We start from the raw sequence: 10,222 nt of genomic DNA, 5'->3' as shown, positions 1-10,222 counted from the left end.
AACTTGTGTGAGACGGATCTCTTATCTGCGTCATCTATGAAAAAGTATTACTTTTTATGCTAAGAGTATTACTTTTTATTGTGAATATCGACAGAGTTAACCCTTCTCACAGATAAAGATTCGTGAGATCGTCTCATAAGAAACCTACTCTATAATTTAAGTGCGTATCTTAATCGTCTTATGATATGAAATTGTGCAGCGTTGTCCCTTTTATTACATCAGTAATATTGGAGGAAAACACAAAATTAGCATCTAAGCCCCAAGTTTTTCATTTTTAGTTTTGTTGGTCATTTTATAATCATCAATGTCCGACGTTACATCAGTGATTTTTAACGATTTACAGTAATCGATATCCAAATGAGTAAATTATTATTGACAGATTCGAAAGTAGATTCAAATTTAATGGCTTCCTGAGCTAGATGGTGGGCAACTTCATTTACCGTTCTCCGCATATCAAGTAACAATAGAAACTCCGGACTCTGCATCATGGTCTGGATTTCAGTTAATTATAATATTTTCTTCCAAACGAAAATCCTCCACCGGTTGATTTATTGTACCTAAATAATTTTGAAATACTAAAACACTAAGGGAGGTGAAAGGAACCCGTTTTTTAAAAAAAAACGTGTATTTTTTTTAAAAATAAGTCTGTTATGAGACGGTTGATCTGATGTATACTTAAAATAAAAGATAATATTTTTGACATTGAAATTATTGTTTTTCATGGATACAGTTGAATAAAAAGTTCGTATCATAAAATTGATCGGTCATGAAACGGTCTCAGGAGGAGTTGTGCATAAGATTTTTATTACTTTTAATAGCAAATCTGTTGGGTAATGTAATGGCTAAACCCATCATTCCAATGAGTGCCAACAAGTCTCCTTACTTTCTCAAGAAACGGGAAACTGAGATGAATTTGGGCTTTATGAGGTTGTTGGGCTTCACAAGAAAAATGTAAATCCAATAGTATTAACAATTTGTAAAGCGTAAATAACATTATTTTTCGTATAATTACTAAAAAAAATCTCGTGAAACACTGTGACTTGAGATTGACTTGGTTTTTTGTGAGACGGTCTTACGAATATTTATCTGTAATACGGGTCAACCCTACCGATATTTACAATAAAAAGTAATACTCTTAGCATAAAAAGTAATACTTTTTCATGGATGACCCAAATAAGAGACCCGTCTCACAAAATACGACCCGTGTGACCGTCTCACACAAGTTTTTGCCATTGAGATTATATATATGTATTCGCTAAATTTCCGAAATTAATAAAATTGGATTTTGAAGAACTTTACCCTAGCTTAAACACAATACCTCATTTATCTTAAATTATGATCCCCATACGAAAAAATATTTCTCGATGAAAATAGGAGTGTCGATGCAAAATATATAATTAGTACATTTACATCGTCAACGTATCAATTAAGTAACTTTTAAATTGTATTCAGATGGAAGAATTTGGAATTTGTGAGAGGATTTTAGATTAAAGATGAATTTCAAATGATTAAGTTGGAGAATGGATTTGATATTGAAACAAAAAATATATTTGAGCATTACAATTTCAAATCCTTCATCATAATAATGATGGATACGAGATATCTTTTGATTCAAACATAACTTTGTAATCGACGTGCTCAATGATATAAATTTAAATTTTACAACATATTTAGACAGCTCCTTTCAATAAAATCTGTGATTATAGTAAGTTTTGTAGTGACCGATTTCAGAATCACCTATTAAACAAGAGCTAAGCTCAATTAACCCAAATTACAATAATTAGATATAATTGTGGAAACGGTCAATAAGTAATAATTATACAACCCAATCGAAGTCCAGAATTACTCAAACAAAAAATACTGTACAATCATATCGAATCAAAACATTACTGATAAACTAAATCAACCGGCTACTCAACGTCTTCCTCCTCCTCCTGAGCCATCCAACCTGAGGCCTGCCCCGTAGGAATGAGGTGTCCAAGATAAACAAAACCGAGGACGTGAGCGGTAAGAACGTCCAGTACAAAAGCATGAGTATACAAACATATATGACATGCACTTGCTATGATCATATGATACCAGGGTAGTCAAGAAACATGAATCACAAAATATCTCAACGTGCCCAGGCTAGAGGCGTCAAGGGGATAGTGCCGCGCGGTACTCCTCTAGGTCACTACATCCACTACAGCATCAGACGTGGACCTGAAATGTCCCGGATCACCAAAGCCCTCACAACCCGTCGGCCACTGTGTACTCTCGGTGTCCACGCGTCCACAAGACAGGGCTGCGCGGTCCCACAAGATATAGCTTATTTCGAAAGAGATACAGCTCAACAGTAAAGGCTATACGGCTCAACATGAAATGCAACATGCATCATAAAGCGTGACATAATAGCATGCATCATCTGATATATATCAATGCAGCAAATAATCATGCAACACATATAAGAATGTATACTCGACCAGGATATCTCGGATAGTACTTTCGTATCTCTATCACTGCAATTCTAATCCACATGAAAAACCAGAACAACCAGGTCTAGTCCAAGCCTATATATCAAGTGAAAACCATCACTAAAACGTATTTACCAGACTTAACTAGAGTATCAAATACTCCTGAAATAATAATGATACAATTTCAAACCTTCGTCCGTCTTCAGCCCGCTGATGACGATGCTCTAAGTCCAACCTGTCCAAGTTCGAACAGTTCGTTCCCTGACTGCTTCGTTCCCTAACTGTCATGTCGGACTACTCTGTTAAGTTCTTTCCGGACTGCTCTGCCCTGCCCAGACTGCTCTGCTCTGACCTGCCCGGACTGCTCTCTAAGATGGCTAGAACACACAATACCCACTTTACAGTGAGAAATCCTATGGTCTATTTATAGACCTCAGTTTGGGACTGCCAAGCCCTTTCATGCATGGACGTGTCAACCCAATGCCATGCACTTCGACACCTGTCACTCGGTCACATGCACAAAGACACATGTCCCAACTTGTGACACGTTACTGGACTCCTCAGCTCACTATCCCGACCTCCATCTTCGCTCCTTAACTAACATACCAGTTCGGACATATTTGCTAGCACCAGTTCGGCTCAGCCACTTCTCCTCAACCATGTCTGTTTAGCCACTACTTAGGTTGCCATGACTTCTGAAATTAGGTATGACTTCTGAAATCAGCTATGGCGGTTCCAATGTCAATTAACACATGATTTACTTAATTGAAGACACTTAATCATGTTTAGTTAACTAAGTAGAATTCAGGCTACTACAAGTTTAATGTGTGTTTATATTGAATGCAATCTTTTATGAGTTTAAATATAAATGCCTTGTCATCACACAACATGCATGCTCATATTTTATTGAGTGACGCTACATGTATGTCAATATTTATACATTAAATCTTACATCAAAAAAAAAATTTAATTTGTTAAAATCTAATTACATATTGAATAAAATTCTCATAATAATTATATCAAAATATCACGATATAATTTATATAAATATTGATGTAATTTATATATAATGTATCTTTTGTGTTATCCTATTTTATATTGGGGGGAAGGGAAATGATTTATTTTATTATTGAAATTGTAATGTTTGAAATTATTTTTAGAAACAAGAACAAGAATGAGACTTTTGGATTCATAGAAAGACTTGAGAAAATAAATAAACAATTATCGATTGACATTATATTGTTTGGGGTATATATATTAGTTTTAATCTGCAAATTCTATTGAAATACCCCACACCAAATAATGAGGCATTTTTTTTATTTTCGTAGATCCAAAGATTCGGAGTCGATAATTATTATTATGGATTTGAAATCTCTAACTTCAAATTCATATATCCAAATGAAACCGAAAGATCATACGCTAAACAGTGGCATTGAATTTATACAGCCAGTTAAAAGAACTTTACGTAGAAAAGGCTACAAAAATCTAACACTAGAAATGACCCCTTTGGAGTCATTATTCATTACTCTGATCCAATTTTCCACCACTCTCGAAAACTATATGATCCCCATCTCTTATCAGCTCTATATCTTCAATCGCCGCCCCGTCTTGGGTCGAAACTTTAGACGGGGAAAACCCATACTTTTTCATGCAAATTTCGAGTAGTTCTTGGAAGCTCTGTGGTAGCAGCACGAGCTTACCCGAAAAATCTCCTTTTTCGGGGCAACTGATAGTCACTCTGGCCGAGTAGGCTACGGTAGTCACGGCATCTCTAGTATTCTCTGTCGATAAGAGCAAGTTATTCCCCCCAGCTTGTGCTGCTGACATGATCCCGAATAAAGAATTGTAGAAATTATTCATCCTTCGTCTGGGACGAGAGCTGACCCAGGATCCATCATGTCCTGGAGACGTGCCACCATGAATTATTGGTAGAATAGTTGGCTCGCTTCTATGTCTTCCAAGAAAACGAACCCCATGACGTCCTTCTGGAACCGAGGGGGTTGATTTGTCGTTGGATGATTTATAGGATTCAAAAAGTTGCTTAATATCATCATGACCTTGTTGATCAGCCAGATCCCTTGGTGACCACCCATTCTCGTCCTGTTTATCGATATCTGCACCATGTTCGAGCAGAAATTTGACTATTTCAATGTTGCCTTCACTAACAGAAACGTGGAGAGCCGTGTTTCCATTACTCCTTGGTCTAGTCACGTCCCCACCACATCGAATGATTTCCTTGATCAAGTCTAAATTATTTTGTTCGGCAGCTAAACACGAATATAGACCTATGTCACCAGATATTAGTTTAGCACCGTTATCTGAGAGTAACTTGATAACCGGTTTGTGCATGCTGACCATGGCTTCCCATAGCGGTACAATTCCGTCGGAGTCTGCAAACGAGATATCATGACATGTCAATCTAATACCATCTCCATTGGGGAAAAAAGTACAAAATAAGTCAAACTCACAAGTAAGACATGTTCAACAAATAAGTTAACACGTCCCTTTGAAGTGTGGGGTCAAATGATCTACAACTATGATACCATAGTTGTATATTTCTGCAAAGTGTCCATTTTAGGCAAAGTCGACAATGATAAAACTAATACATTTATTCGACAAAATGACATATGATAAATATTTAATCACAAAGCCGACTCCAGAAGTCAGCTTATTTGAAGCCAAATGGGAAAATAATTGTGTTTGACTATTCACTCCAACCATATATTAATGAAAAAAAGAAATTATTGATGTTCATTTGTAGACGTATGTATTAATAGAATAAGAAGATTCATTGTCATATTCAGATACCGCCGACATGTATTCACCACATTAAGTCAGCTGATGATAATTCTGATCATGACATGCGGATAAGTATGGAAAGGTCAACCCAGAGATTTTAGGGAAATATAAACAACAAAATAAAGTATGAAACTACTGGTAAGTAATGAAGTAAACTACTGCACAATGTAGCATATAATAAAAACCAAAACAGAGAAACTTTCTGGAATATGCATAAACGAAGGGGTGGTTCTTTTTAACGAAATACTAAAGTATCTGAATGATGTTCCTCGGAAAAGGTCAACCACGAGATTGATCACGTCTAAACGTTATGAAATTTAGTTCGATGTTCAATGAACAAACAAATAATTGTGCACTAATGGTGGGGTATTTCGTAAAAGATCGGTAAGCCAAATGAATTCGATATAACAGGATTGACAATGATTTACTTCTAATTGTTGCAGTAGAAGGTGGCCTCAAATTAGCTACACCTGATGCTCAAGAACGAAAAGCCCCACATATGCTTGTATTAATTTATCTTGTAAGAGTAAGAAATTAATTGTAATCATTAAAAAGAACTTTGACAAATTACCTCGGCAATTGGGATTGGCCCCAAAGTCTAGCAAAAGAAGCGCACAGTTTTCATTTCCTGTCGACGCTGCTATGTGCTGAATACACATACAATGAAAAATAATTAAGCAAATGTTCCAAGAGTTCTTAAGAAATGTAAACTTATACTCACAAGTGCTGTTCTTCCATTATTATCGGATTCATTAGGATCTAAACCTCTCTTTAACAAGTGATGCAGCAGCAAGTCGTCTCCTCTAAGTGCAGCGAAACATAGAGTGAGAGGTAGGTCCATTCTTCCTCGAGCGAGCATGTTCTCAGTCTCTAACAAAACCCCCTCCATCATGGGGTCCTTAAGTTCCTTCAAATGCTGATAAAAGAGAAAAATCAAATCTCATTGTGAATTTTTAACATCAAAATTTAATTTACCTGGTTTAATCTAAAGCCGCTACATAAAAAAAAGTCAAATTCATCAGAAACCTGTAGAAGATTGTTCATAATAATGGTCCCATCTCCAACATTGGCTTGAATAATGTTTAAAAATGTGGTACGATTCAACCGCAATAGCTGGCTCAATCTTTTGGTTCGCACTGTGAAGAGTTGAGGCCTATAACACAGCACACCGATCTCTCCACAAAGATCGCCATTTTTTGCCTCCCCATAAGCCTGAAATAATTTGCTTCAATTTTAAAATGTTTTTTTTTTGTAAAAACATAAACATCATGGATAACGAACCTGTTCAACTCCGTTTTTCTGAACCATTAGATCCTGCAAAACGATATATAGGTAATAAAAAAACACATTAAAAGGTTGGATCAAGAAGCTAGCCCAAACGGTTTTTGCTAGTCACAGCCATTCAAGTTTGATTTCAAGAAAATGTGAGAAAGGGAAAAGCAAAAGAAAAAGAAAAAACAAAACTTTACCACTGCCCCAGTAACGAGAATATAAAAGTCGGTAGGAGCTTCATTCTGCAGGATTACGTCCTCTTTGGGAGGGAAATATTCAGCTTTCATCTCAGAGACCTTTTAGTTCAAAGAAATATAAGGAGTGGTATTGAGAAACATATGAATGCAAAAAGGGAATCTGAGTTATGGAAAATCACCAGCTGGAAGATTAGATCATTGGACACTCCACGAAACAAGTATACCTTGTCTACTAAAGAGTAGAATAGGAAATGGGAAATACTAGACCGAATCGCCTTTGGGAGCGAATCGAGAGTCTCTTGCTGCTGCAGGCCCTCCGAGTCAGTTCGGAACTTTAAGCACAAATGTGAAAGCATCTGATCCTGGAGGCGAGCCGGCAGATGATTCCTTTGCGCGAAACTTGAGGCAGCTTGAATGGTATCTCTCTACTTAAACAAACCAAATTATTAAAGAACCATACCACATTAATCGTGTGCATGTTAAGAAATTAGAGTAGCAAAATTTACTTACAAATTGTCGAGTCTTACTGGTCCCATGGACAACCAAATTTGTCATGTTCCCAATCAAATATGCGGTAAGTCCCAAGTTAAAAAGCATGTAGAAAATGTCGAATATCATCTCCCTCATATTTTCGGCATGCAGATCTCCATAGCCAACAGTAGTAAGAGTCGTTATGGACCAGTATATCGAAGTGACATAACGAATCCACAAGCTTTCTTGAAGGAAATTTTCCATCGCTGCTCCGATCCATGTTTTTTTCGGATCATGGTGACGAGCGTAATTAGAGGCTAGTAGATAATAGAAACAACCAGCACAATGAACTGCAAAAAGAGTAACCTACACCGAGAAATGACAAAAGTTCAACAATATGAATCTCCATTTCTTTCACCCAAAATTTCCAAATGCATCTTGTTTGTGCTTACGCATATAAGCTTCGCACACCGGACCCAAAAGTAGTTGAAATGTCTATCCTTCTCCAATCTGTTTAGACATGAAAATTAAATAGATACACATAAAAAAGACACCACAGTCATTAATTCTTCACAATAGAACATAAATATTTTTTACCGTTTAAACAAGGCACCAACTCTTCTGAGACGCCATAGTCGAAGCATGTTGAATAAGCCATACGCCCGTAAAGGTTTTGGGGAGATTTTTTGTGCAAGTTCTGAAGGGATTGTAGATATGACATCGAAAACCAACCAAGAAGTCGTGTACTTCCAAGCAATCTGTTTCCGGTCATCAACCAGGAGATACGTAGTTTTATCAAGGTAAGCTACAAAGAATGTAAGCACGATATCTATAGCAAAGAATCCATTAACAACGTTATCAATGATGGAGAGCGGTGCACGTGGTTTATCAAGAAAGCCAAATTCAAAGGGAGACACCCAAGCAGTGTAGACAACCAGAATAACGAGATAAGTCTCCCATGCTCTGCAAAACAATTAAAACAAAAAGGCCTGCTTTTTAGGGAAAAAATGGGAGTGGAGGAATTTAATCATAAAACACATTTTGAAATGGGAATATAGTACAAAAAGATTATCATAGGGCCAAACCAGAGTTGCTCCCTGTTTTACCATCATTCATTATGGAGAAAAGTCAACTAAATAAAATAATACAATCGGTGGAATATCCGTTAATGGGTGCAGTAAAATCTTGCAAGATTCACAAAGAAGTTAAAAAAGAAAATGGCAAGATATTCAACCATAGAGAAACTTTTAGAGTTCTTTATCCGGGAGCTTACTAATTGCATCCGCATGAATTAGGTGAGAAAGCTAACTTTTAACGATGCAACACACCACCTACATCTGCCAAAACAGCCTAACTTCAAGAATATTCAACCACTGACATAAACCAAGAGAGAAAAACAAGAATGTCACGGTCCAAAACGAAGACCATTGACCAGTAAAACACACAATACTAGAATCACAAAAAAAATACACTCACACGAAGGGAAAAAAAAAATTGCGTCGCATGAAAGACCATAGTCTCAAGAAAAGGCACACAACCCGAACAACAGAAGACATCCAAATTCACACAGAAAGGACCAAAAAGACGAGATCTCCACCGCGTGAGATATCATAGTCTCAAAGAATACATCAAAATACACACGCAAACACACATGTATCTGTGTATCTCAATAATAGTGCAAGAAAACAAAGAGGGTTCTCGAAAAAGACAAAAAGAAACCTGTAATGGCGATCATATGGCGAAATAATGAAAGAACGAAGCTTTACTCTACGGTTGCTTCTGGCGCCAAGAGAGGGAAGAATCCCAGTTGAGATGCTGTAGTGGCTTCCTTCTCTCGACAACTGTTCGATCTCTTGTAATTCTGCACCACCGCCGCCGCACATTGAGACCCTAAACAATCCTCCTCCGGCTTCGCCCCGGTTGCCATAGACCTCCCCCATTAACTGTGGCAGAGATTTTGGAAGCTTTCCCTTGTAACTTCGGTTCAATCTTGGTTGTATTTATATATATATAGCGCAGTTTGGGTAACGAGGAGCCCAAGAAAATATTCAAAGCTACAATCTTGGCTGGTGTCCCCACACAAATTCACTCCCACAAAAGTCTTCGTTTGACACCCCGACAGCTCTTGGCATTGACACACGACTACTTCGGAATTATTATTATGAATCATTATTAGAAGTAGTATGCACCAATTTCAATTTGGTTACAATAATTGGTTTAAAAACATATTTTGCTTGTTTAATAATTTGTTTGTACGTTGATTCGGTTCGATTTTATACAATTTTATTTCAGTTTTTGGTTTAAAATATATAATATAATATCTAAACTATTTTACTTGATTGAGTTTCTTATTTAAAAAGTTTGGTTATCTCGGTTAGGTTTAGACATATAATTAATATATATTTTAAAATATAACATGTTTTTTTTTGGGTTATTTTTTCTGATAAAACTTGTACACTTAAAGTCTAAATAAATGAAGTAAACAATTAATAATCAACTAAAATATTCTTAATTCACTAAATATTACTTTATAAATATATAATATATAATCTAAATATAAATACATTTAATAATTTAATTAAATTTCAGTTTTAACATTTTTATCCAAAATAAAAAAAATCCAATTTATTTATTTCCAATTATTTCGTTTTAAACAAAAATTTAAACATCTCTATTCATATATATATAAACCATTTATGTTTGGATTTAAAGAGAAATCTAATCAGCCTAAATTATTTATCAGTATTNAAAAAATAAAAATTAAAAAAAAAAAAAAAAAAAAAAAAAAAAAAAAAAAAAAAAAAAAAAAAAAAAAAAAAAAAAAAAAAAAAAAAAAAAAAAAAAAAAAAAAAAAAAAAAAAAAAAAGTAATGTTGTTGACTTTTTATGGAAAGTGTGAGTTTAATTTGGTTAATGAAATTATTGATTTATGTAATAATGGAAAATAATTATTTTATAGTATTCTTGCTTAGGGAAGTCAAAAAGGAAGTAAAAGTAAACAAATCATTTAATTTTGCTAATAATATCTCTT

At 35.4% G+C, this 10,222-nt stretch overlaps 1 protein-coding gene across 3 annotated transcripts; it reads right to left on the bottom strand.

Annotated features, from left to right (window-relative positions):
* Window positions 1-3,803: 3,803 nt before the first annotated feature.
* LOC140962327 (potassium channel AKT1-like) lies at window positions 3,804-9,296 on the bottom strand. 3 transcript variants are annotated; one of them, XM_073421192.1, is made up of 12 exons: window positions 8,912-9,296; window positions 8,047-8,155; window positions 7,790-7,950; window positions 7,645-7,702; window positions 7,232-7,558; window positions 6,901-7,146; window positions 6,722-6,820; window positions 6,534-6,566; window positions 6,279-6,464; window positions 5,974-6,168; window positions 5,824-5,899; window positions 3,804-4,843 (listed from the first exon to the last, which is right to left on the bottom strand). In XM_073421192.1, the coding sequence occupies exons 1-12, from the start codon at window positions 9,130-9,132 to the stop codon at window positions 3,969-3,971; spliced, it is 2,586 nt and encodes an 861-aa protein (XP_073277293.1). In that variant the 5' UTR covers window positions 9,133-9,296; the 3' UTR covers window positions 3,804-3,968. The 3 variants fall into 3 exon arrangements, with proteins under 3 accessions (XP_073277293.1, XP_073277292.1, XP_073277295.1); XM_073421191.1 differs by having other exon boundaries at window positions 7,790-8,155; XM_073421194.1 differs by lacking the exon at window positions 8,047-8,155 and having other exon boundaries at window positions 8,912-9,049.
* Window positions 9,297-10,222: the final 926 nt, after the last annotated feature.

Source organism: Primulina huaijiensis, chromosome 17, assembly GCF_012295235.1.
Source record: "Primulina huaijiensis isolate GDHJ02 chromosome 17, ASM1229523v2, whole genome shotgun sequence".
Taxonomy (NCBI): domain Eukaryota; kingdom Viridiplantae; phylum Streptophyta; class Magnoliopsida; order Lamiales; family Gesneriaceae; genus Primulina; species Primulina huaijiensis.
The sequence above is the reverse complement of the archived record's forward strand: the minus strand, read 5'-3'. Positions and strand labels throughout refer to the sequence as shown.

What these genes read in the sequence shown, in the direction of transcription:
- LOC140962327 (XM_073421191.1), bottom strand. Translation starts at nt 9,132, where the DNA reads ATGGGGGAGGTCTATGGCAACCGGGGCGAAGCCGGAGGAGGATTGTTT. An exon ending in ATAATGGAAGAACAGCACTT is followed by an intron (nt 5,900 to 5,973) that starts GTGAGTATAAGT and finishes ATGTGTATTCAG; the next exon opens with CACATAGCAGCGTCGACAGG. An exon ending in GGCCAATCCCAATTGCCGAG is followed by an intron (nt 4,844 to 5,823) that starts GTAATTTGTCAA and finishes TCTCGTTTGCAG; the next exon opens with ACTCCGACGGAATTGTACCG.